Source organism: Miscanthus floridulus, chromosome 8 (genome assembly GCF_019320115.1).
Source record: "Miscanthus floridulus cultivar M001 chromosome 8, ASM1932011v1, whole genome shotgun sequence".
Lineage (NCBI taxonomy): Eukaryota > Viridiplantae > Streptophyta > Magnoliopsida > Poales > Poaceae > Miscanthus > Miscanthus floridulus.
Genome location: NC_089587.1, coordinates 181,834,374 through 181,862,126, shown reverse-complemented (window position 1 = coordinate 181,862,126; position 27,753 = coordinate 181,834,374). Strand labels below are relative to the sequence as shown.

The 27,753-nt window shown below is 46.7% G+C and overlaps 1 protein-coding gene across 1 annotated transcript; it reads left to right on the top strand.

Annotated features, from left to right (window-relative positions):
- Positions 1-801: 801 nt before the first annotated feature.
- On the top strand, positions 802-27,092 carry LOC136470277 (uncharacterized). The gene is made up of 14 exons (XM_066468173.1): positions 802-1,064; positions 1,200-1,314; positions 1,425-1,767; positions 1,852-1,887; positions 1,999-2,133; positions 2,217-2,341; positions 2,440-2,734; positions 4,976-5,021; positions 25,945-26,028; positions 26,208-26,328; positions 26,516-26,608; positions 26,687-26,791; positions 26,845-26,933; positions 27,005-27,092. The coding sequence occupies exons 2-14, from the start codon at positions 1,270-1,272 to the stop codon at positions 27,090-27,092; spliced, it is 1,605 nt and encodes a 534-aa protein (XP_066324270.1). The 5' UTR covers positions 802-1,064; positions 1,200-1,269.
- The last annotated feature ends 661 nt before the right edge of the window (positions 27,093-27,753 follow it).

Sequence of the window (27,753 nt, the reverse complement as noted above, 5' to 3'; positions counted from 1 at the left end):
CCCTAGGTTTTGGCTTTTTCCACGGTTCTGTAACGGTAGGTTTCAGCTCCTCGCTAGATCCCTTCTGCTCCTACTAAGGATGCCGCTGATCCGATATGATTTGCCGAGCGAACACTACCATAACTTATGGTATCTTACTAGTGAAAGAAACACGACTACCTGTGCTGTCACGTGGCTCCATTTATCAAAGAAAGCGATCAGACTATTGCCATTAAGGCAATGAAATTGACGCAAAAAAAAAAGGAAGAGTAAGGAGTTTGGAATGACAACTAGTCACTTCTCGCTGAAGATCTGTTAGGATAATTAACTGAATTAATAAAAAAATCTGCATATACATTCGAATAATTAAACATTTCACGAGTATTGTACTAAATTTCTTGTTATTACAACAAAAAATTTCCACGGGTTCATAACCATTTAATCCATAATCATGAGCAAATGTATAAATATATTACTGAAAGAAAAGTGAGTAGACGAAGTAGTGTTGACGAAATTTTTGTTTTTTCTGAATATCCTTCGAATTTTTCCATTTGTTTTTCTACTTGAATCAGAGAAAAAACATTTCTCAGTTTATCGAATGATGATACATAGTGCAATATGATCCGAACAAGATGTTGCATAAGTTGCATAATACAAACCCAAGAAAGAAATAGAGTCTAATCCATCATAGAACTTTTTCCGCTCCTTTTCTATCATAAACATTAATGTTTGTTCTAACTACAAAACAAATAAGAACAAATCTTTTATTTTATACAGTCTCCCATGATGGACGACATGACACCACGGGTCGAGAGCAGAGCAGAGGGCGGCGATCAGGCGTCCGATGGCCTCCGTCGCCCATGGGACGCTGGGCGGGAAAGCACCTGTGCTCTGCCTCTGCTCCCACTTTGCTTTCCCGTGATCGAAACGAGGTCCTTGCTCGGAGTCCGATAAAACGCAGATGCCTCCTCAGCCCTCTCCTGCCTCCTCCCCAGCAGCGGCGCCGGGCGATCCCCTTCTCCACCAAGGCCACACCGGGGCGTGCAACTGACCTCCCAGCTGCTAGTACATCGGTACTAGAATAGGTAGAGATGGGTCCGAGTCGGGGGTTTGGTAAAGGAACCCTAACTTGATCGGATGGTTCTCTTTTCCGCCTGGGTTTGATTGAACTGCTCCCAACAGTCAAGTTCACATCTTGGATTGCTTGTGCTGTATGTTAGGTCACTGATTTCGGTCTATCTACTGGTGGTTCTGATTCCACGATGAGCTGAGCCCCACGGCAGGTACCACATGGCGGACACCGAGGGCCACGATCGTCATCCTGAGACGCAAGAGGTAATCGTTGCTAGAATCCCCAAGCACATAGCTTTTCCCTCGCCTAATTGTTAGTGCGCGTGGTAAAAGCCCTCTACTTTTTCTTAGCAATCGTGGTCATTGCCTCCCAGGAATTGACTATTGGGAGCTCCAACAGCAGCGGTGGACAAGCTCCACAGAGCAGTAGATACAGTCTACGTGGTCGCAATGTTGATTCAGAAACACAGTTGAGGAGAGACGAACTCAAGAAGGAGGGGGAGAGGGAGATAGAGAGACGCATTCAAACTAAGCGCTTAAAAGAAGAGCAGGAAATCAAAGATAGAGAACATGTGGCCGGGATCTTAAAGCTAAAAGCAACCATGCATGCCCAATACGACTTATGGGAGAAAGAACAGGAAAAGCTTCGGCTTTCAGGTGACAGCAATGGCGGCGACTTCAGTGGCAAAAAGGGGGAGAGTGAAACAGTTTATACATGTTAGTGTTTTTACCTTTCTTCTCCTTTCTCTCCTGATCCTACTATTGCCTTCTTTACTTACTCGGTGCATCAACTTGTTGTAGATGAGACTATCAATAAACCTCCAGGAAGTTACAGAGGTTTGCTTTTATTCCCTTTTACCACCGCTATTACAATCAGGAACTAGTTTGGTTTGTGCCGTAGTGCTTCCAGCATTCAGTAAATGGCATCGATTCTTAATTTGTAACTAGGATGGATGGACTGGATACCATATGAACCGGACCTTGAGTTTGGGACAGAATTTGAGCTGAAGCACATAAACTGGCAAGTTGAGAAGTCCACTCTGGAGCTTGCTCGATGTGTGGTTGGCCTTGAATGTTTTACAGGTGAATAACTTCATCTGGATGGGCGTTGTTGCTTGTGTTAGTGTTGACTCTAACAACTAGTGTTTCATTTCTTTTGTCTGCAGGAGACACGGAGATTTTCTCTTGCTCTGGCACAATAGTTGAGTATGAGGATGATACTGCTTATGTAGTTACATCTGCAAGTTTGATAACATGTCCAGACAAAGACGAGCAAGTCGATAAACCTAAGGTTGCTGGACTATTCTCATCCCGTACATAGAATCGTTGTCTTTCTTTTCCTTAAAACGGTATAAGTATTTAACTTTGTTCTTACAAATTTGGTTGTAGATCAATGTATGGTTAGCAGGTGGTCAAAAACTTGAGGGCTTTGTGTCAAATGTGGACTTCTATTACAACATATGCATGATCAAGGTCCCTTGCACTTTTCACCTGACAAGCAAAAGCTTCAACCAAAACTCTGGACTCTTCAATTTTTATGAAAACTGTACAAGAGATGTTGTAGCACTAGGCCGTACTTGTGAGCCTTGCGGCTTAAAGGTTGCTTCAGGAAAGCTTATTCCAAGGAAAAGCAGGTTTGATTGTGAAGAGCTATTAGTTTCATCTTGCAAGATTTCACAGGTAGGTCAAGCAAATTGCAAACTGATGTCGGGTCTAGTAATTTTACAATTTATTTGAAGACCATTTCGAACTGAATTACTTCTTGGGCCCTAAGCACCTTTATCTGAGTACCTTTTATAGAGCTATGGAAATAATTTCCTAAAGCTCAAGGATGTTGTTTATAATACCATAGTTTAGATCTCAGAGACATTATAGTATCCAATTTATTGTGCCGTAAAAAAACTGTTATGGACTTTTCTTATAGAGGGTGATTGAGCTCCTTCACTATCTTGTGGATTTTTTTTTTCGGCCAGTCATACGTTTTAGATCCATTTAACTGTAAGTCCGGGGATCCAAACATAAAATGATTTGTCTCAATCATCACATAGTCGTTCCTTGAGGCCTGACATTCCTTCTTTCCATGTTCCAACCAAATGCTATGGGTCTGACTTAAGAGGACAGGAACCAAACTTAAAAATTCTTAGAGGTGTATTGTCTTCATCTCTCTACAAAACTTAGTAAAAGCTTTACTCATACAATCATGAGCTTCTACACTCTCCCTGAAATGTTTCTTATAAAGACTATGCATTCATTTTTATTTGCATCGTTTGCTTCCCAAGATTTAGTTTATCTACCAGGAATATTCTTGACCAAAAACATGTGAGAACAAGTGCCTATAACATTTAGCTCAAGTACTAGAGGTGAAATGTTGCTATTAGCCTTTTTCTTTATTATCTTTGCAAAAGTTGAAGTTTTGGACCTCTCAACTGAGATAGTGAGTAATGCCATGAATATATTGGGCAGGCGAGAGGTGACACAATTTTTTTAACAGATTATAAGATTTGCCATGATTTCTAAATTTTTTAGGGATAAAGAACAGTTTATATTGTCATTATGTTTCGCTAATGTGTAGTTTTTGAATTTATAAACATCATTCTGCATTTTTGCTCCTTCTTAGGATGACTACTGTAGTCAGGTGCTTGTAGCCAATTGCATGCCTCACTTAGACATGTCCATTACCTGTACTATATGGTGGTATGTTGCAGGGGAATGATGTGGTGGCTTTTAATCATAGATTATTTTACTATGATAAAGAAGCTTTGTTAATTTTTTATCTCGAACATGCAGGAGAGCTGTGTATCGTTACATTAATAAAAGAAGAGAGTTACAGCACAACAAAACACCCCTCATAAAACATATTACACCCGCACCCGTTAAAGATTAGACGAAAAAAACGACCGACCTAGTGCAACTAGTTATCTGAGCTAGGGCCTGAGGGCAGCCCCTTGGCTCCTGCCATATTCCATAGCTGGCACTCCTCACCAGAAAGAGTGAGGACCGTGGTGATCCTTTGGGCAACACCATTAAAACACACACTCGTTCCTGTGTTTTCCAAATGCTCCACGCACCCAAGATGATAAGAGAGTTTAATCCTTTATGAACAGGACCATTCACAGCTGAACTATGTTGGAGTTGTTCCAAATTCACTCTAAGATATAGGCCAGGCTTCTGACGGAGCGAAGCGGAGGCCCGTCGCCGGAGGCTTGGGCCGGAGCGTAGCGGGGGGCGGAGCCCCCCGCGGTACGGTACGGTATATACACCCTTGCTAGGGTTTCGTGGAGACTTGATTCTCTTGTAAGCCGCCATAGGTGTGTAACCTAAAACTCTTGAGATAGTGAGATTGTTGCTGGCTGGTGCCCGTGGTTTTTCCCCTTCACATCGGAGGGGTTTTCCACGTTAAATCGTGTGTCTCCTCTGTGGCTTGATTCTTTACTTCATATTCCTATACGTCGTTCATAACAAACTAGCCCTGCACCACCAATCATCAAAAGAAGTCTCTGTGGTCTGAGGTGAGGGGATAGCGAGGCCCACCCTTTGCAGTAATAGAAACCAAAACTGGCGGGCGAAAACACAAGAAACCAAAAGATGATGGATGATCTGTTGTTCATGGTCACAAAGAGGACATGATTCAGGATGAGGAAGGCCCCTCCGTGCCAACCGTTCTGCTGTCCAGCAGCGATTATGATCCACAAGCCATAGGACGAAGTGACATTTTGCTGGCGCCCAAGACTTTGTTAATTAAGCGCTCATGTTGAAAGTTCATGGGTGCGGCTATACTAGGAATAGGAATAGGAAATTTGCAACTTTTGCTTGATGTTCAGGTAGAACTAAATGGATTTCTTCTATCATATACAACGCAATCCATGCTTTACCTATATTTCTTACAAATCATCAGTTAAATACTAACAAAATATTGTGCAGAAAGGTGTTGGTGGTCCTCTGATGGATTTTGATGGAAATGTAATTGGAATGTGTTAGCCCACATGATCACCGGCTCAGGTGAGTCGACCACTCACCAGTCTTGCCGACCACCCGCTAGTGTTGCCGAGCATCCACTAGCTATGCCGACCACAACCAAGCGTTGTCCGTCCCCACACTATGGCTAGAGGTTGAAGAAGAGGGAGAACAGAGCATACACACAGTACATGCACCAGCGTTGGCCGAAGCCCTGTATAGGAGATGGTAAATCTAAACTCTCTCTGTTGAGTTGCAGGGGCAAACTATATATACAACTCTATCCATCTAGTACTAGTATAGCGCACATGCTGCAACAGTAACTAGATAACACAGCAGGACTGACTTCTACGCCTGTCCCTGTATGTGGCTACAGTTCGGCAGGTGAGCCGTTCGGTGCCTGCCTCTGCAGCGGCTACAGTACCATAACAGGGGGCCTTTTCGACGCCGTCTTCCCTTGCTGTGTGTTCACACAAGGAAGCAGTAGATTATCTAACAATTCTTCCCTTAATCTTACTGCTATCTCTTGTACCCCCTCCATGACAATCATTTCCTTTAGCTCCGTGAGTCGAAGACGTCCGAGCGGCATGGTGAGGACGTCCGTGAGTTGCCGGCCAGTTTCGATGAACTCGATGACGATCTGCCCTTCATCGACATAGTCCCTGAGGAAGTGGAACTTTATGTCGATGTGTTTGCTCCGGTCGTGCAGAACCGGATTCTTCGCGAGGGCGATGGCGGGCTGGTTGTCCACCATCAGTGCTGGTGGGTGAACTTCCGCACCGGTTAGCTCGCCTAGCAGCCAGCGAAGCCACACAACTAGACACGCCACTATGGCCGCCGCTAAGTACTATGCCTCACACGTAGATAGCGCCACCACCTTCTGTTTTAGCGATAGCCATGAAATTGGGGCCGACCCGAGGAAGACGAGTACGCTAGAGTCAAGCTTGGCATTTCATGCTCGTGGGGCCTGCCGTAGCACGTAGAGCGCCTTGCACAGTTGGAGCACCCTGTGCTCCTATCCCTTGACGGTAAAACCTAGAGGTTGCCTGATGAAGACCGTCTCCAGCAGCTCGTCGTTGAGGAAGGCCGATTTAATGTCCAAGTGATGGACGTGCCAGTCCTTTACTGCTGCCAAGGCTAGTAGCAAACAGATCGACTCCATGTGCGCTACTGGCGCAAAGACCTCCTCGAAGTCTATGCCCTCATGCTGAACAAAGCCTCAGGCGATGAGGCATGCCTTGTGCTTGACAATGGCGCCAAGCTCGTCCCGCTTGACCTTGTACACCCACTTCTAGCTGATCGGACAGCATCCTGGAGGTGGATCGACGAGCTGCTATGTCTCGTTTTCCTTGATCGCCTTCATCTCCTCCAACATCGCCCGTCGCTAGTTTCCATCGCGCTCCACCAGTGTGAATGTGGGTGGTTCCTCTGCACTGATGAGCAGTAACTTTTGGTCATTGAGCAGCCGACCAACTAGTCCTGAGGGCCCTATGCCATCGACGATGTTGTCCAGCCTGTAGAACCACACCTCCTCACCTTCGTGGAAGGCATCCACGAACTCAGTGATATCACTTGGAGGTGAGATGAACTCAATTAGTGTTGATGGAGTTCCTTGTTCTGCCGGAGTGCTCAGCACAACACTTGGAGCTTGTGCCAGATGAGCCTCAGCCTTCTTCTCCTGCTTGTGATTTGGGCACTCCCGTGCCCAATGGCCCATCTTCTCACAGCGCCGACAGGCATTGGGGTTGACCTGCTTCTTCTACTCTGAAGAAGCCTTGCCGCGGCGCTTGCCATCGCCACCGTGGCTGGAGGAGGCTGCCTTCCCGAAGTTCCTTCGAGCAGCCCACTCCTCCTCTGTCAGTAGCAGTTTGCCACTATCCTTCGTTGCTGTCGCCTGCTCTAGGCGCTCGTCCACCGCCCGCAGACGGCCTGTCACATCCTTAATGGTGAGGATGGACAAGTCCAGTATTGTCTCTATGGAGAGAGCGATCTAAATGTACTTTGCCGGCATGGAGTGGAGGTACATGGAGACCGCCTCCTCTTCGTCGATGGTGACGCCATGGCTCTTTAGCTTGCTGATGAGCGTCTGTAGGCGGAGGCAGAAGTCCTCCACCATTTCACCATCCTTGAACTTGAGGTTGACGTACTCCTACTTCAGAAGCTAGACCGTCGCCTTCTTTGCGCGGTCGGAACCGACGCGCATCGCCGCAATAGCCTCTCATGCCTCCTTTGCAGAGCTCTTCACCCCAACGACTCCCTGTACTCTGCCGGTACAGCAGCGAGGATAGCCTCCAACGCTGACATGTCATCTTCCTCATTGTCGGTGCCTTTGTCAACAACATTCCAGAGCCGTCGGACTCTGAGCTTGACCTTCATATTCACCGACCACTCTTCATAGTTGGTGCGAGTCAGCGTCAGCCAACTCGTGTCGTCGACCTCCCGCACCGTGCGAAAAACGACCTTTGATCATGGCTGGGCAGCCTATGGCGGAACCGCCTAATCTAATGCCTCCTAGGAGTGCTTGTCTTTCATTAGACACTAAGCACCCAAAGGAGAACACTAAATTACTTGGTCCCGTCGGGCACACCCCAGGGGAGAACCCGAAAATCCACATTTTTGCCATTAGGATCATAAATGAGAGAATAAAGCTTACATCATTCTGAACCCTTTCTTACATCACTTGTAATACCACATCAGTGTATAATATTTATTAATATAACAGTGGAATGAAATCATATTATCAGAGTTATGAACAATCTAATTGAACAGAGAAATATAAATAGGTGATCAGAATTACAGTGGAAATAAATATCTAATCATGGCATGATGAAGTATTGATATATAAACTACGACAACAGATTATGAAATTTTCATTTATAAAAGTATTTGGTGAGAGTTATAAATAACAACTACGATCGTAGCGTAAAGGAATCCTCGCTGAGCCCACCAGGAGGTATCCACACACAAGGGTCAGCTCTAGCATCCACCTGTCACCTGCAACAGGGGGAATAAAACCCTGAGTACTCAATTATACTCAGCAAGACTTACCCGACAGGAGGAAAGAAAAGACTCCAAGGATATGCAAGGCTATCTTGATTGTGGGTTTATTGCATTTGCAGGAAGCATTACTAAGCATGCGTCCTTATATTCGATTTTTATTAATAGCCGCATTGGTTCATTAACTAACCATTCTATGTAAGCACCTGTACTATTTTCAAGCAGGTGGTAAGCAATTAGATTTCCTTTTCTTTCCATCTTCCATCTTTCAATTCTTACTATGGTGCTAGGCATGAAACAAGCCGTACCGGATCGCCCGGCGATTCGTGAATCAATGCCCCTAGCTGGGTACCCCAAAAGCACACGCCCCACTTGTACCCAAGGCACAAGCAGGACCAACCCATCACTCTCCTATCCTGGGGTCCTAGGTCCCTGTCCAAACTAGGACTCCAAGCTCCCGCACCTGAGTCCCAGACTTAGTGCGGTGCAAGGACCTCCTCCACCAAAAAGAAACCCTAACAGTCGGTCCGAAAAGAGCCGGAACCCGCGACAAGAGAGCAACTAGTCTTCCAAGTGCCCATATCCAAGTATGTGCTCGGGATAATAAGTCTGTGACTTGCCTCGATGGCTTATGCAACGACCAGTCCTTAATCGACATAGACAGGGAAAATAGTGTAACTAAGCTTTGCCCCGCGTCCACTACGACATAACCTCTTACACCCACCAATACCCAACCATATCCCTGCTCGGTCACCAATTTCCTTTCCACCATTTATATTTTTCAAGTGATAATAATACAGTAATATGTTTCCTATCTCTTGCGAGTGATAGGCAATCACTCGACTTCTACCGGAGTCATGTAGCATAGCAATCTACACGATCCTATCATACTAGTAAGACTCATAGGATAAAAATATATTTATGCAAGTGGGTGTCATTCAACTCCTTAAAACTTAATGCACAAATATAATTTAAACTATAGAAAAGTAGGGGTTATGCACCAGGGCTTGCCTGGGTTAGATATATTAAAAAGTTAGTATTTGCATCTTCAGATCATCCACCATCAACTGAATAGAAAGCCCATTGCATCATCTTCTGGAGAGAATACCATTACACCATTTTCAGATTTCCAATCATCCTTCAATTGATCCGTTGATCCATCATCGTACCTGTATGATATGCATTGATGCAAATGCATAGATGTAAATAATCAACGATAGCCGAAACGCTTAGAAATCTGATCATGCCTCACAAGCTAACGAGATAGCTCTAACGCCGGTCTATATATCCATGTTGTCGAATAAGGCGTTACTTCCCAACCAATGTTTTAGTCATACAAAACCCAAGGTGTTTCTTTATTTCATTCTATCTATTTAATCTTTATTTGAAATAGGTCATCATTATCTATTTAGCAAACCAATGATTCTGGAACTACGAAAATTACCGTGAGCACCTAATATTGCTAGGAGCCTACTGTAAAATTTTTAGATCCAACACTATTACCTATTTATCACAACAATTTCTACAAGTTTATATTTCTACCATATTAAGTACCTTAAATTAATTACATAGCTTCCAAGAATATTATTAAACTACGTGAACAAAACATACTAACAAGTAAATCATGATTTTAGAAGACTAACAAAATTGGTTTCATAATTTTTGGACACCTACACAACTTTATATTAATTTTACAAGTTTATTTCCGAAACCCAATAAGCTAGATGTTTTAGAAACTAAGTGCCAGCGGCCATCAATCGGCCCAGCGACCAACGAGCCGACCTGGCCGTAGGCGCGCGCGACCCAGCATAGGCGACACTAGGCCGGCCCGAGTGAGTGCAAACGGCGGCCCAGCACGCGGTCAGCGGCAACCGGCCCAGTGCGCGGCCTGCCCAAAGACGCGCGTGCCACCCATTCATGGCGCAATTGGCCCAGGCGAGGCGCGGAGCAGGCCGCGGCCATGAGGGCGCAGGGCGAGTGGCCCAACAGGCCGGTGCGCATGATAGTTTTGCAAAGACGTCCCTACGCTTCCATTTATTTTGTACGCCACTGTTCTAGTGAGTCACAGTCATCACGCCTAGAACCCTAGAAAGATTATCTTCTTACCCCGCGGTCCCTCTCATCTTCTTCCCAAGTAGAGCATGAGCAGAGGACGGCGGCTCCGACCGATTCTCGCCAGAGGGACGGCGACCAGGCGGCACATGAGCAGCAGAGGGCCCGGTTGTGCACGCGGTTGACGATGACATGGCCTGAGGCGGCCCACGGCACGGTGGCCACACACGCATGCGGGGGGAGGCCATGGGGCGACGGCGACAGAGGTGAAACAGCTCTGCGGCGGGGGTGTTTCACTAGCTCCAGGTAGTAGGAGGGCCGACACCGACGATGGCGGGGCGGCGCGGCAACATGGTCCTAGGCGCTTGCACGAGCGATGACCGGAAGGCGCTGCAATCCAGCGCGGCAACATAGCTCGGGCGCACGGGAGGCAATGCACCGGTCGAAAGGGGTGGCTCGCTGGCGGGGCACAGCGCATGCTACGGAGCACGGAAGGGCGATGGTTCAGCGTGACCGTGGGGCATGCATGTGCATGCAAAGGGAGGCGGCGTGGTGCTACGGCCATCACAACCGTAGACGCAGGTGGTTGTGGAGCTCAACGCGATGGCGGGTGCGCGTGTGTGGGGAGAAGTACGTGGCCAGGTGGTGGCGCTCGCGAGAGGGGAGGAAACCAGCGACCGACGAGAGGAGATGTAGCAACGGCGCTGCAGCATGGAGGAGAGGAGACGAAGCGGAACCACACATGGCCTCGATGAGCGGGATGAGAGCGGCGGCATAGGGAAAAATAGGGGTGTCGGTGCTGGCAACGGCCGGCCACAAGCATGGCGACTACGGCGTACCGCGGCGCTGCAGAGGCCATGGCTAGGCACTGCAGGCATAGACGCATGACACGGGGAGGAAAGGGGAGGGGCGCCGGTGCCTGGTAGCGTGGGCAGCGAGGGAGAGACGTGCATGGCATGGAAGCTGTGGCGCAGGAGCTAAGGAGGGAAAACAACACTATGCGTGAGAGAGGAAAGCGAGGAGCCACGCACGGGCAGCGAGGAAAGGAGGGGCAACGCTGAGAGCTTGCGCGAGATGGGGGAGGGGAAAGCTAACGATGGCGAGCAGGAGTTTGGCAGCAAAAAATAGAACAAAGAAGGGGACAGCAGCACGAGGAGGGAGTGAGAGGCCAGCCTGGCTTAGCTTGGTAGATGCAGAGGATACAAGTAAAGGCAGACAGGGACAACACCGAGGCAGGCAGCAGAGGCAGCATGATAAGGCTCGATGAGACAATGGAGGCAGTGGCTGCTCGGTGGTGATCATTAGAGAGAGGACACGCCAAGCATAGATAGACAAGACCGAGGTAGCAAAAATAGAAAAGAACAGGAGAAAACAATGGGAGTGATCCGGCCAACTTCAATAACACCGGGATAGTGTGGCGTGCTTCGATGGATCGATGGGACGATGAAGGCAGACTGTGGTACCATTCCATCAGCGATATCTAGCGAGTCCGCGTACATGGCGACATGGTCCGACAACACGGCGCGACGTTAATAATTCAGATGCTAGATTTATTCAGAGTAGGGGAGGGACGCACCACCGTACTCAAGCGTCCAGAACCATAGTGAGACAAGGACAACAGTGGCACAACTTCACCTCAATAACGCACGCCAGAGCACGGACGTGAGAGATCAAGCAGCAGCTGAACGTACGGGCCTCGCGTGGCTCTACTGGTCGCCTCCCTACACGCGAAATGACTCGACGCAGATGTGAACAGTGATACGTCGTCGGCAACTCTAAATCGTATCGACTTCCATCAGTAGACATTTCACGCGATAGCTCGTACTGCATACCAAGCCATGGAACAAAATATTAGGGTGTTATATAATTATTTTGCACAAAACAAATCGCCACAAACAACGCTTTAAAATATAATTTCTGATTTTTTTACCGTTGACGCGAAAAGCTAGTTTTTAAAATTTTAACTTCGATGAACTCATTTATGAAAATTTTTACTTAGGCCTAAATCACGGTGCTAAACAAGGTCGTAACACCAGGGGTGTTACAGCCAACCCCCCTTAAAAAGAATCTCGTCCCGAGATTCGAAGCAAGAACCAGAAGAGGGGAAAACGCGATCACATTCTGTAGATCAAGGATTATACGAAAGATTACACGACTTTGAATACTAAACCACACGAGGATTTAGGGATACATCATTAAGAGCAGCCTGGTACAACCGATACTTAATCTAGAAGTCGAGATAGACGAGGACAATGGAGAAACAATAAGATAATGATTATCCAAAACATGGCGTAGCACTAACAGATCCAGAAATAGGACTCCTAAAACTCAAACATTGTGAACCCTAAGACCAAACTAACCAAGGAAACTTGAACTTCTTTAGAAACCAAATCCTTTCTTTTCAGATTACACCATCACCTCAGACTGACAAATCTCGCTTCACAATGGCGACTGGATCTCGTAGCTCTGCTCCGAATGCGAGGGAAATGGGGATGAAGAAGAAGAACAAGGACCAAGGGCATTTTATAGAAGCGAATGGAGGTGGGGCACAACACACCAGAAGCAGATGCGGCGGGGATGGGATACACAGATGGTGCATGCTGTGGAGATAAGGTCAGAGACATGGTGCGCTTCCTGCGTGAACGGTAGGGGGAAATAAGGGAGATGAGAGGGGGTTCGCTCGACAAGGCAGGCGTGCGGGCAGTCGTGTCCACAAAAAGAAGGAAATGGGGGGTTCGGTATGGGGATGAGGCGCGAGAGTTGAGAGTCGATCGGATGCTGGGAAAAGGAGAAACGCACAGTGCACAGAGATGGCGAGCATGACACGATGCCGCGGCCCCGTGAGAACGGGGTGCTAAGGGCCCGATACAGACAGCGTTCGCAGGGCACGTAGTGAAATGACCCAGCATGCATAGTGCGGTCAACTAAGCACAGGGCTTGGGACATGACATCCACTCAGACTTTTCTATTACTCCTGACCACCCGAGGCTAACTTTCCTTACTACTCTTCTTTTTCTTTCTTTTACTCGACCACATCCGTCTTTCAAGTAGACTAAGACTATGCCATACTTTCTTCCTCCAAAACCACCTCTTGTTTACCTTGAGAGAGCACTTCTGCATCAACCCGTTGTGGATTTACTGTTTGAACAGCCGAATATTTCCAAGGAAATTATTTATAGCAAAATTGGTATGGCGGTGTAACTTGGTAAAGGTACTTGGTCCATAGCCTCGATACCAGCGCGTGCCGAGCAGTGTCACCATGTGGTAGCTGTTCCACAAGGGGCCCTTGGTTTTGTCGCGACACCATAAGCTTTTAACTAGGCAACTATTACCAACCTACACGCCATGAGGGCAGTGGGGTCATAGACCACATAATAAGGGGAGTATTGCAAGGGAAGATTAAAACAACAAGGGTTCCCTTCACAACAAGGGACAAAGAATTCAAACCCAATGGTGGATTTGTTTTAAAGAGATTTAAGTGTTCTGCTAGGACATCCACAATTAGTTGGTACAGTGTCCAATGTTCCCCAAATCATGACTGGTTTGCTAACATCTGAATGTCAACCTCTCTTGTAACCCGCTTAACATCGCCCTCGAAAACTTTAAGCACATCTAATGAAACTTAAGGTAGATGAACGCAATAAACACAACGAACTAAATAAATGCATGTTCCAACGGTCTTATATAGGTACATCATATAGGCATTTAGGCTCCCATGCACGATACAACATTCACCTTCCCTATTGGCGGACGATATCAACAACTACGGACCAACAACAATGGCAAGAATACAATACCAGAGGACAGTGACGAAAAGCACTACTACTACGGGTACAGCATCCCAAGGTAACTAATCTACATCTTCTCATGGCAATGGCTGAGTGAGAGGAACCAAGGGCTCTTCTTCTGACACTTCCGAGGGTGGAGGTGCTGGCGGTGCTGCAACACCAGTTCTTCTTCTTTCTGGCGGGTGGATAGGGTTCCCTTCCAAGATCAGGGCATCCTGCCTTTCAGCAGCCAGCGTCCTCCGCTTGGCCCTGGTGACAAGATAGGCCTCACATAGCTGATGGACATGCCAATCTTCAACCTCCTTTAGAGCTTCCGACATGGTAGTCTCCTGACTCTCAGCAGCTGCAGCACTGGCATGCGCTTCGGCAAGTTGCACCTGGAGCATCCGGGTGAAGATCTCGGCTTCCTCGGCTTGATGGAGGCAGCTCCTTAGTTCCAAGGCTTGCTGGTCATATTGCTCATCCAGAGCAAGCAGGTACGTGGTCAAGTGCACCATGGTTGGACTGTCCTCTTACACATCTCACCCTTGCAAGGCCTCCATGCGAGCTTTCCATGCCCATCGATTCTTATCCAAAGGTGGAAAGAACCGCATGGGGGTACGGGCAATGGGCTCCTCATAGATCTAGCAGAGGCACTGTAAAGCTTTGTGGGCCATAACCTGGTAGGTGTCGGTGAAGCTAAACCCGGTTGCGGTCACACTCCAGGCTTCAGTGAGATCGGGGAACTCTTCACCCTTCCTGATGTAGACGGTAACCTCACACTGCTCGGTGCCATGCTCCTCATACTCACGACCCTCATACTCGGATGATCTTTGACTCCAAGCTTTTGCAGGGTGGCATGTAGGATTCCGGGAAAACCCTCAACGTTCAGGCAGTAGGTACTAACCCAGGCTCTTGCCATCTCTGGCGGTGGTTGTAAGGAAGGCTAAGCAAAAAGCTGGCTCAAAGAAAAAGCTAAGCAAGCTAAAGTGCGCCGAGTGGTGATACCGATAGCTAAGTCAGGCTCTGCTTATAAAGGCGGAGCGCTCAGTGGTCCTGGCGCGGTTCACCATGGTTCCCGCGCGGGATCACTATGATGAATCGACCAAATTCCGTGCGTTCGAGGTGAGCGACGCGTGACGCCATTACTAACTAGTACGACTATTGGGCAAGGGTCTGACAAGAGCGCAGAAAAGAGGTATAGGGAGACATGGGTTACGACAGGCGAGAACCACGGGCGATCGCAAAGCACAAAGCCACAATGCAGACCTAACTCTAGACAGGAACGAGTTAGTCGTGCATAATACGACACGCGTGACACCTATGGAGGGCGTATCAACAAATAATATGGCACTACAATGCACCAACACGATATGCATGAATGCACGTCCTATACGTCCTTCCCCTGTTGCCAACATATAGGGCAATAGTTTTTAAATTTTTGGCACATCGTTCTCTCCCTGTAGCTAGTCGATACTATCGGACTATGCTTGAGTCAGTGTACCTGCAGAAAACTTGATTAAGCCTATCTAAGTCAGCAGAGTGCCATCTATCCTAGATACATAACCATAGTAATAGGGCTACTTATATAACTTCGCATACAAACATCCTAACTTTTTGAAAGAGATTTGTTGTCAAATTTTAGTTTAGAAAAGGTTTTCGAAGCCTTATTTCCTCATTTGCGCTATGATACCACCAGTGGCGGAACCGCCTAATCTAATGCCTCCAAGGAGTGCTTGTCTTTCATTAGACACTAAGCACCCAAAGGAGAACACTAAATTACTCGGTCCCGTCGGGCACACCCCAGGGGAGAACCCGAAAATCCATATTTTTACCATCAGGATCACAAATGAGAGAATAAAGCTTACATCATTCTGAACCCTTTCTTACATCACTTTTAATACCACATCAGAGTATAATATTTATTAATATAACAACGGAATGAAATCATATTATCAGAGTTATGAACAATTTAATTAAACAGTGGAATATAAACAGGTGATCAGAATTACAATAGAAATAAATATCTAATCATGGCATGATGAAGTATTGATATACAAACTACGACAATAGATTATAAAACTTTCATTTATAAAAGCATTTGGTGAGAGTTATAAATAACAACTACGATCGCAGCGTAAAGGAATCCTCGCTGAGCCCACCAGGAGGTATCCACACACAAGGATCAGCTCTAGCATCCACCTGTCACCTGCAATAGGGGGAATAAAACCCTGAATACTCAATTGTACTTAGCAAGACTTACCCGATAGGAGAAAAGAAAAGACTCCAAGGATATGCAAGGCTATCTAGCTTGTGGGTTTATTGCATTTGCAGGAAGCATTACTAAACATGCGTCCTTATATTCGATTTTTATTAATAGCTGCATTGGTTCATTAACTAACCATTCTATGTAAGCACATGTACTACTTTCAAGCAGGTGGTAAGCAATCAGATTTCCTTTTCTTTCCATCTTCCATCTTTTAGTTCTTACTACGGTGCTAGGCATGAAACAAGCCGTACCGGATCGTTCGGCGATTCATGAATCAATGCCCCCAGTTGGGTACCCCAAAAACACACGTCCCACTTATACCCAAGGCATAAGCAGGACCAACCCATCACTCTCCTGTCCTGGGGTCCTAGGTCCCCATCCAAACTGGGACTCCAAGCCTCCACACCTGAGTCCTGGACTCAGTGCGGTGCAAGGACCTCCTCCACCAAAAAAACCCTGACAGTCGGTCCAGAAAGAGCCAGAACCCACGACAAGAGAGCAACAAGTCTTCTAAGCGCCCATACCCAAGTATGTGGTGAAATTTTTGCAGTTTAGTCCTTTTTAAAAACTATTTCTATAAGTAGACCCCTGTAGAAACTATTTTTAAAAATAGACCTAACCCTCAGCGTTAAATAATAAAACGCTGAGATCTTCGTGTTGGCGTTATGTCAAAATACGCCAAAGTCTGCCACATCAGCACCAGCGTGGCGTGTCACTGCCAGACCTCGGCGTGAGATCATTCCACGCCGACCCGTTAAATATCGGCGTTTAGTAGTCTCACGCCTAGGACCTGGACGCTTTAAAACGCCGGTTTGCTTCCTGGCGATTTGCTACTTGCTACTTGCGGGGCATTTACTTTTGCGATCGGCACTGTTTAGGGAGCAGGCAGCAAGCCGGGTGTTTGCCCCTTGATCAAGCAAAACAGGTCATGTATTAAAAAAAACATCTCTAATCGGCCAGGCGATACGTACTCGACTTAGCTTCTTCTCTCCGTCCGCATCCTTCCTGTAACACCTCGGTGTTAAGCATGCACTAACATTCCATCCCATGAGCATAATCATCATCACCTCATGCATAAGCATCATTCACGCATTTCATTTCAAAAGAAATGAAGTATCATTTTATGTGATGCTTAAGTTGATTGAAATTTATTCATGTTTCAAACAATGTGAAATGCCATGCTCATGCTTGGATGCCATGATTACTTATTTTTATCACTAAATTAACTTGGAAATAATTAGGATGCAATTTGGAGCAAAGTTCATATTCAAAGTTTTGCCAAATTATGCTTTTAAAATAATTCTCCAAAATTAGGGTTTTGAATTAATATCGATTTTATTTTGTAATTCAAAATCTATTTGGAATTTGACTTTGGTCATAAAAGCAAAATTGTAGATCTTGAAAAATGGAACAACTTTCATTTTTACACCAACTTTTGAAACTGCTTTGAAATAGTTCAAAATTTCATTTGAATGAAAAAGGATTTGGAAAGAATTTGAAAAAGAACATTTTTCATTAAATGGGCCACAGCCTCGCCTTCGGCCCAGCTCGCAAAGCCGGCCCAGCTCGCTCGCCCGGCCTGCCCCCGCGCGCCGCGCCCGTTCCTGCGCGCCGCGCCTAGCCGACGCAGAGCGCGCACGCCGCGTGGCCGCCATGCGCCGGCGACGCACGCCGCGCGGCAGCCCTGGCCTGCCCCACGCCCTCCTGTCGCGCCTTCACCTGCCCGACCGCGCTGCGCTCCTCCTCACTCCTCCACTTCGCTCTCTCGCTCGCTCAGCAGCAGCGACAGCAGCAGCGCACGCCCGTCTCCGCCACCGCGCACCGCGCCTCGCCGGAAGTAGCTCGCCCGGCCATCCCAGCTCGCCGTCAACCTCTTCATCTCGCCAGCAACATCACCTCCACTTTTCGCAACCGGTGCTCACACCAATTCACTGGGGTAAGTCCTCTCCGGCCAGTAATTCCTCGCCGGAGTAAGCTCTTCCTCGCCGGAGCTTGGCTCCGCGCGGACAGCCCACCTCCGCTCCACCTCTCTCCTTCTTTTCGCACGCATGAGCACCGCCTTGCCATCGTGAAGCTCGTGCGCGTCTCCCCGTGCTCTGCCATGGCCGGAGTCGGCGTACCACCGACGAGCTGCGCCTCCAATCCACCATGCGCGCTGTCGAGCTTCCTTCCGAGCTTCTCCCGTGCCCGTTCTTAGCGCATCGGGTCCGCCTCGTCGTGGAGAGCCCCTGGTGGTGACCTCACCGCCAGCAAGCTCACCAGCGGCGAGCGCCGGCCGGTCAGCGACGGCCCTGCTTGGCTCCGGCTGACGCGTGGGCCCGGTTTGACCAAGGGTCCTGCCTGGCAGCCCCTCTGGGTGCACTGCACCGGGTGCACCTAGCAGTTTTGGGTCGGTGGAATTTCAGTGTTAAAGAAAATGATTTCAGAAATTGATTTACAAAGCATGTAAAATGTATATCTCCAGTTATATTGCTCCAAAAATGGTGCAACAAATTTTGTTGTGCTTCTTGTCACCAGATCTACATGATAAAAATATTGCATGTCATTCTTGAGATACTTTTCTGTGGAGTTTTATTTAATCATTGAAATTGTTGTTTTCTTGAGAAAGTCATAATAAATCATAGAAAGATCAGAAAAATATGATTCCAAGTTTTTTACTCTTCTTGTGTAATGTACTTCCTGTGAAAAATATATTCCATACATGTCCTGTAGAAAAATTGTGAGGTGTAGTTCAAGTGCCTTTAATGACTGATTTTTGTTATTTTTGCTAGAAAAACATGCATGTGATAATTTTTGTGCAATGATTATTTACTGTATAGAACATAGGAAAAATATTACATCTGTTGTTTGACACTTTTCATAATACAAAGTATTTTCATGTTCATAATTATGCCATAGCTTGTCATTTTTGTGTAGGCTACTCCACTTATTCAAATGTCATAAAAATTTAATGGTAGACTACTTAGGGTAGTACTGTGCTATGGTAATTTTCTAAGATTTTTCTAAGCTATAAAAATAGATGTTGCTATTCAAACCTATTATTAATTAGGGTTTAATCAAATGTTGCTTGGTGCATGATTAAGAAATTAGTGAAGCTTTGGTGTATCTTTGAAGCATTTAATGAGATGTGTTGACTTAGCATATTAGTAGTAGAAGAGAATGCAGTAGATGACATGTGCTTGTAGTACATGTTCTTGGATGATGTTGACTACCTTGCATTCAAGCATATCCATTGTGTTCATTTCATCCGATGCACCTTTTGCATAAGCACTTACGCACCTGCATCATATAGGATCGCAAACCGAGAGCCCAGTCGTCATACCCGAGGAGCAGCTCGAGGTGTAGCCGCAGGAAGTGACCGAAGCAGACGAGGAGGACGTTGAAGAACTTTCGAAGTGCCCCGATCACCGTCCGAGCTCCTTCGAGAGAGGCAAGCCCGGAGCATTTTTCTCCCCGGTTTGCAATTATTAATTAAATACTTTACTTTAATTGATGCATTACGTTCAGGAGTTGTTTGCAGCCGTTGCTGCATTATACCTTGTCTACCTTTGTTATACTATATCCTTGTTACCCTGGTATTCGCAGTCGAGTCAATGCTTAGCTGGCTTAGACCGATAGAAGTCAGGTGATTTCCTGTCACCTGCGAGCTATAGGTGGTTACCTGGATCTGCTTGGATAACTATGTAGTCATGGTATAACTAAGTGTTAATTTGAAGTTGAGACTGGACGGAGACTTACAGAGTTTTGGACTGTAGTGCCTTCCGTCTGTGTCGATGAAGGACCGACTGTTGTTGGGCCTCAGGTCATGTTGAACGCATGCCTTACATTTAGCTAGCCGAATAAAGTACCTTTCGACCGTGAAGCTGGGAGATTATTCAGACCGAGTAGATTGCCCGCAGCGCACTTTACCGGAGCAGGCGTGGTAGGACACGGGGGCGCGATGATAAGACCAAAGGGCAGTCGGTCAGCCCCCGGGTACATGTGGTTCCTTGCAAACTCGAGATTTTTCCTGGATAGTTGACTCGGTGACCGATACCTCACTTTAGCGGGTGAGTGAGGTTTGTGTAAGGAATAAATCACCAGCTGGTTAGGAATCGATTCGAATCGCCATCGCTCCTGGATAGTGAGCACTTGACTTGAGTGACTTCATCGTAGTAATGTTAATGAAACACTTGGACAGTTATAATGAATATGACATTATGAAAGTTGTTAATGATCGTTGGTTATCATTATTTGCTTAATCACATGCTTGCTCTAGTATAGGTGCAAATGTAGTCGGCAGGTTAATAATAATTAACTTGACAATAATGCTTCTGGAAAGGTTCTTGAAATACTAAAAATGTCTCTTTTTGCAAATGAGTCAGCTACCCTACTATAAAGCCCTTCATATCCTTGGTGTCATTTTATTTTCGGTTATGTCGAGTAAGTCTAGCTGAGTACCTTCTCGTACTCAGGGTTTTATTCCCACTTGTTACAGATGGGCAGATGTATTACGGCTACTGTATCAACTGCCTTTATCCTACGATGGGTGATACTTAGGACCATGTGCATGGTCATTCCTTAAGTCTCGTCTGATGCTTTTGTTGGAGATGATCATTAGCTGGCACTGTATTTGAACTCCCTGTGAGTGTGTGTGGTTTTGAATAAATGGCTTCCGCTACTTCTATTTGAACTCGTTTTGTAATAACTATGTTTAAACTTTGATGTATCTGAGATGCGAACTTTTATGTAATATGTGATGGTGACCGCTAAACTTATTACGATCTTGGCTGGTATGTGAGTTGGTTTAAAATCCTTCGTGATTTCACGGACTACCGGGTTATACGGGCTTAAGTTTGCTAAATCGTCTGCTCTAGTAGATGATTTTCTTACTTAATTTTGTATAATTGGTCGGTTCTGTTACACTTCTGGGTACGTACCCAAAGCTTGATTCTACTCGTTCCATTCTAAATTATAAGTTGTTTTATTTTTTAAAAAATATTTTTTTTGTTATGCACATATATAGATATAGACTATGTCTACATACGTAATAAAAGATTTGTACGTAGAAAAGTCAAAAGGACTTATAATTTTCTTTTTTAATCAATCCTTTCCTTTGGACGAAAGTTCTTTTGACTTTTCTACGTACAAATCTTTTATTACGTATGTAGACATAGTCTATATCTATCTATGTGCATAACAAATTTTTTTTTTTAAAAAAAATAGAACAACTTATAATTTAGAATGGAACGAGTAGAATCAAGCTTTGGGTACGTACCCGGAAGGATGCGGACGGAGAGAAGAAGCTAAGTCGAGTACGTATCGCCTGGCCGATTAGAGATGTTTTTTTTTAATACATGACCTGTTTTGCTTGATCAAGGGGCAAACACCCGGCTTGCTGCCTGCTGCCTAAACAGCGCCGATCGCAAAAGTAAATGCCCCGCAAGTAGCAAGTAGCAAATCGCCAGGAAGCAAACCGGCGTTTTAAAGCGTCCAGGTCCTAGGCGTGAGACTACTAAACGCCGATATTTAACGGGTCAGCGTGGAATGATCTCACGCCGAGGTCTGGCAGTGACACGCCACGCTGGTGCTGATGTGGCAGACTTTGGCGTATTTTGACATAACGTCAACACGAAGATCTCAGCGTTTTATTATTTAACACCGAGGGTTAGGTCTATTTTTAAAAATAGTTTCTAGAGGGGTCTACTTATAGAAATAGTTTTTAAAAAGGACTAAACTGCAAAAATTTCACCAAGTATGTGCTTGGGATAATAAGGATGCGACTTGCCTCGATGGCTTATGCAATGATCGGTCCTTAATCGACATAGATAGGGAAAACAGTGTAACTAAGCTATGCCCCGCGTCCACGGTGACACAACCTTTTACACCCACCAATACCCAACCATATCTCTGCCCGGTCACCAATTTCCTTTCCATCATTTATATTTTTCAAGTGATAATAATACAGTAATATATTTCCTATCTCTCGCGAGTGACAGGCAATCACTCGACTTCTACCGGAGTCCTGTAACATAGCAATCTACATGATCCTGTCATACTAGTAAGACTCATAGGATAAAGATATATTTATGCAAGTGGGTTTCATTCATCTCCTTAAAACTTAATGCACAAATATAATTTAAACTACAGAAAAGTAGGGGTTATGCACCGGGGCTTGCCTAGATAAGATATATTAAAAAGTTAGTATCTGCATCTTCAGATTATCCACCATCAACTAAATAGAAAGCCCATTACATCATCTTTTGGAGAGAATACCATTACGCCATCTTCAGATTTCCAATCATCCTTCAATTGATTCGTTGATCCATCATCGTACCTGTATGATACGCATTGATGCAAATGCATAGATGTAAATAATCAACGATAGCCGAAACACTTAGAAATCTGATCACACCTCACAAGCTAATGAGATAGCTCTAACGCCGGTCTATGTATCCATGTTGTCGAATAAGGCGTTACTTCCCAACCAATGTTTTAGTTATACAAAACCCAAGGTGTTTCTTTATTTAATTCTATCTATTTAATCTTTATTTGAAATAGGTCATCATTATCTATCTAGCAAACCAATTATTCTGAAACTACGAAAATTACCGTGAGCACCTAATATTGCTAGGAGCATACTGTAAAAATTTTATATCCAACACTATTACTTATTTATCACAACAATTTCTACAAGTTTATATTTCTACCATATTAAGTACCTTAAATTAATTACATAGCTTCCAAGAATATTATCAAACTACATGAATAAAACATACAAACAAGTAAATCATGGTTTTAGAAGACTAACAAAATTGGTTTCATAATTTTTGGACACCTACACAACTTTATATTAATTTTACAAGTTTATTTCCGAAACCCAATAAGCTAGATGTTTTAGAAACTAAGGGCCAGCGGCCATCAATCGGCCCAGCGACCAACGAGCCAACCTGGCCCGTAGGCGCGCGTGACCCAGCACAGGAGACACCAGGCCGGCCCGAGTGAGTTCAAATGGTGGCCCAGGCGGGGCAGCACCAGCCAGCCTAGCGAAGGCGCGGCCAGTGGCCCAGCGCGCGGTCAGCGGCAACCGGCCCAGCGCGTGGCGTGCCCAAAGACGCGCGCCCAGCCCATTCACGGCGCAATTGGCCTAGGCAAGGCGCGGAGCAGGCCACGGCCGCGGGGGCGCAGGGCGAGTGGCCCAACAGGCCAGCGTGCATGACAGTTTTGCAAAGACGTCCCTACGCTTCCATTTATTTTGTACGCCACTGTTCTAGTGAGTCACAGTCATCACGCCTAGAACCCTAGAAAGATTATCTTCTTACCCCGCGGTCCCTCTCAACTTCTTCCCAAGCAGAGCATGAGCAGAGGACGGCGGCACCGGCCGATTCCCGCCGGAGGGACGGCGATCGGGCGGCACATGAGCAGCAGAGGGCCTGGTCGTGCATGCGGTTGACGATGACATGGCCCGAGGCGGCCCATGGCATAGCGGCCATGCACGCACGGGGGGTGATGCCACGGGGCGATGGCGACAGAGGTGAAACGGCTCCGCGGCGGGGGCGTTTCGCTGGCTCCAGGCAGCAGGCGAGCCGGCACCGACGACGGCGGGGCGGCGCGGCAACACGGTCCTAGGCGCTCGCGCGAGCGAAGACCGGAAGGCGCTGCAATCCAGTGCGGCAACGTGGCATGGGCGCACGGGAGGCAATGCGCCGTCCGAAAGGGGCGGCTCGCCGGTGGGGCACAGCGTATGCTGCGGAGCGCGAAAGGGCAATGGTTCAGCGTGACCGTGGGGCACGCACATGCACGCGAAGGGAGGCAGCGTGGTGCTGTGGCCGTCACGACCGTAGACACAGGCGGTCGCGGAGCTCAACGCGACGGCGGGCACGCGTGCGCGGGGAGAAGTACGCGGCCGGGCGGTGGCACTCACAAGAGGGGAGGAAACCTGCGACCGATGAGAGGAGGAGGAGCAACGGCGCTGCAGCGTGGAGGAGAGGAGTCGAAGCGAAACCGCACGCGGCCTCGATGAGTGGGAGGAGAGCGGTGGCGTGGGGAAAAATAGGGGCGTCGATGCTGGCAACGGCCGGCCACACGCATGGCGACTACAGCGTACCGCGGCGCTGCAGCAGCCACGGCGAGGCACTGCGGGCACAGACGCGCGATGCGGGGAGGAAAGGGGAGGGACGTCGGTGCCTGGTAGCATAGGCAGCGAGGGAGAGACGCGCATGGCACGGAAGCTGTGGCGCGGGAGCTAGGGAGGGAAAACAACACTGCGCGCGAAGGAGGAAAGCAAGGAGCCGCGCACGGGCAACGGGGAAAGGAGGGGCGGCGCTGAGAGCTTGCACGAGATGGGGGAGGGGAAAGCTGACGACGGTGGGCAGGAGTTTGGCAGCAAAAAATAGAACAAAGAAGGGGACAACAGCACGAGGAGGGAGTGAGAGGCCAGCCTGGCTCAGCTTGGCAGACGCAGAGGATACAAGTAAAGGCAGACAGGGACAACACCGAGACAAGCAGCAGAGGCAGCACGACAAGGCTCGACGAGACAACGGAGGCAGTGGCTGCTCGGCGGTGCACGGCAGAGAGAGGACACGCCAAGCATAGATAGACAAGACCGAGGCAGCAGAAATAGAAAAGAACGGGAGAAAACAACGGGAGTGATCCGGCCAACTTCAATAATGCCGGGATAGTGCGGCGTGCTTCAATGGATCGACAGGACGACGAAGGCAGACTGCGGTACCATTCCATCGGCGATATCTAGCGAGTCCGTGTACACGGCGACGTGGTCCGACAACGCGGTGCGATGTTAATAATTCGGATGCTGGATTTATTCAGAGCAGGGGAGGGACGCACCACCGTACTCAAGCGTCCAGAACGACAGTGAGACAAGGACAACAGTGGCACGGCTTCACCTCAATAACGCGCGCAAGAGCACGAACGCCAGAGAGATCAAGCAGCAGCTGAACGTACGGGCCTCGCGTGGCTCTGCTGGTCGCTTGCCTACGCGCGAAACGACTCGACACGGATGTGAACAGTGATACATCGTCGGCAACTCTAAATCCTATCGACTTCCATCAATAGACATTTCACGCGATAGCTCGTACTCCATACCAAGCCATGGAACAAAATATTAGGGTGTTATATAATTATTTCACGCAAAATAAATCGCCACAAACAACGCTTTAAAATATAATTTCTGATTTTTTTACCGTTGACGTAAAAAGTTGGTTGTTAAAATTTTAACTTCAATGAACTCATTTACGAAAATTGTTACTTAGTCCTAAATCGCGGTGCTAAATAAGGTCGTAACACCAGGGGTGCTACACAGCCACAGCAGTGCCACTGCTATCGTCCATTTTCGAACCGCCCGTCATCGCCAGCGATTAGTCTGGCGACGACGCTTGTACGGCTCTGATACCACTTGTTAGCCCATAAGATCACCGGCTCAGGTGAGTCGACCACTCACCAGTCTTGCCGAGCACCCGCTAGTGTTGCCGAGCACCCGCATGACCAAGCGTTGTCCTTGCCCACATACTATGGCTAGAGATTGAAGAAAAGGGAGAACAGAGCATACACACAGAGTATAGGCACCAGCGTTGGCCGAAGCCCTGTATAGGAGATGGTAAATCTAAACTCTCTTTGTTGAGGCAAACTATATATACAACTCTATCTAACTTGTCCTAGTACAGCGCACATGCTGCAACAGTAACTAGATAACACAGCAGGACTGACTTCTGCGTCTGTCCCTGCATGTGGCTACAGTCCGGCAGGTGAGCCGTTCGGCGCTTGCCTCTGCAGCGGCTACAGTACCACAGCAGAGGGCCTTTTCGACGCCGCATTCTCTTGCTGTGTGTTCACACAAGGAAGCAATAGATTATCTAACAGAATGAACTTCTATGACAAGAAAGGAACTCCTTTCCTTCCAGGTTTCATTGCGTTGAAGTGTTTTCAGCACTTTGCTAACTTTGGGTATGTATTGTGTTACTTATCTTTGCACATTCACTTTACTAATTACTATACTCATTAAGTGCAGCCTTAATTCATTTCGATATCAGGGGAAATGTAGTCCCACATGTTCTTTTTTTTTAAGATTATGCCTCATGCTCTTTGTAGCATTGATGAATAAAATGATCCATATGTTGATGCAGGAAGGTGATAAGACCTTTGCATGGACTGCAAGTTGAATGTCTTTATGAAGCAGATCTTAGCGTACTTGAACAGATAGTAAAGGGTGGGGTCCCTGCGAGGTGTGGTGTAATTGTGGTGAAGGTATGGATCTTCCATCTTTTGCACTTATCTCTGTGTTAATGTTTCTAATTCAATGCTGCGGATGTGAACTTTTTGCCATAGTAATACAGAAACTCTGTCTCGGTATGTATCCAGCTGGTTTGTCTTTTGGTTTCAGGTCTTCTGTTGCGAATAAGAAGCTTTTGTTTTCTGTGTATTTGTGTTGCAGGTACAAGAATCTTCCACGGAACTTTCTTCTGAGATAAAGGTTGGGGAAATAATCACTCATGTTGATGGTGTGCCTTTCTCCAATGCTGCAGAGGTATGTACGATTTTAATCTTATGTGGAATCCTTGGTCCGTCAAAAATGGTGCTGAATGTCATCGTTTTTTTGTACTAGTTGGGCAGCATACTTCTGGACATGTGCGGTAAGCTTTGGCTGGACCGACAGAAATTGAACGTTTCAGATGACTTGAACGATATGGCAGCAGTGATGAGCGTTAAGGTTCTATTCTCTATAATTGCATTGGGTCTTTGTTAAGGTTATATCCAATCCAGTTTCTTGTGAGAACATATAGTGGTTGTAAACCTGAAGTCACAACTCGAACAATCAACGTCAACAAGTTTACCCCCAGCAGACTTAACAGGTAGTTTTCATATGATCTACAAAGTGTAGCCTTCGGAGTATATAATATATTAGCACTTTGTTTACCTGCAGGTGGCCACTTCCCAGGCCAATTATTGTCCGGCAACATGCAAATGGTAAAGTTGTCGACGAAGAGTGGTACATGACTCGTGAAGACTGAAGAGTGGTAGACAATGGTGTTTTGAGGGAAGCGTTGTGGTGTTCTACAGCAGCAGCATGGGCGCAATTTTTGTGTTTGTTTTATGGTGAAATGGTTCATATACCCTCAATTGCTAGCTGAATGCAGAATGCTTATTAATTTAAGCTTGGCAGTGATGGCTTCTGAATGTTGTAGCTGACTAGCAACCAGGATGAGGGATGAGCATAACTTATCTTCCCCACATGCTATTAGGTGGCTCTCTGTTAGGGAAGTTGCATTAAGATCGAACTTAAACGTTGATTTCCTAACCTTTGTGATGTGCTCCGACTTAACAAGATTGGTTATAGTTTTTGGTGTTTGTCAGTTCACACTGGGCTCAACAAAGTTTTCTTTTGGGCGTGTGGGAAAGGTGCTATGTCGAAATTAGGAGTGTGGGTGTGTGTTGTAAGGGCTCTTGCCCCTTTTTTCTTCTTAATACAAAGATACGCAGCTCTCCTGCGTATTCGAGAAAAAAAAGTTGCTATGTCCGCAGTACCTATCGGTGGCCAAGTTGCCTATCCAATCCACAAGTGGTGCTTTGTAGACATGTTGTATAATGCAAGGTGGTTACCCTTTAGACACGTGTTTACAGAACTCATGGACACTTATAAGCAGTCTCAATGAAAAAGTTTTAGTCAGTTTT

What these genes read in the sequence shown, in the direction of transcription:
- LOC136470277 (XM_066468173.1), top strand. Translation starts at nt 1,270, where the DNA reads ATGGCGGACACCGAGGGCCACGATCGTCATCCTGAGACGCAAGAG. An exon ending in TGGCCTTGAATGTTTTACAG is followed by an intron (nt 2,134 to 2,216) that starts GTGAATAACTTC and finishes TTTTGTCTGCAG; the next exon opens with GAGACACGGAGATTTTCTCT. An exon ending in GTGGTGTAATTGTGGTGAAG is followed by an intron (nt 26,329 to 26,515) that starts GTATGGATCTTC and finishes TTTGTGTTGCAG; the next exon opens with GTACAAGAATCTTCCACGGA.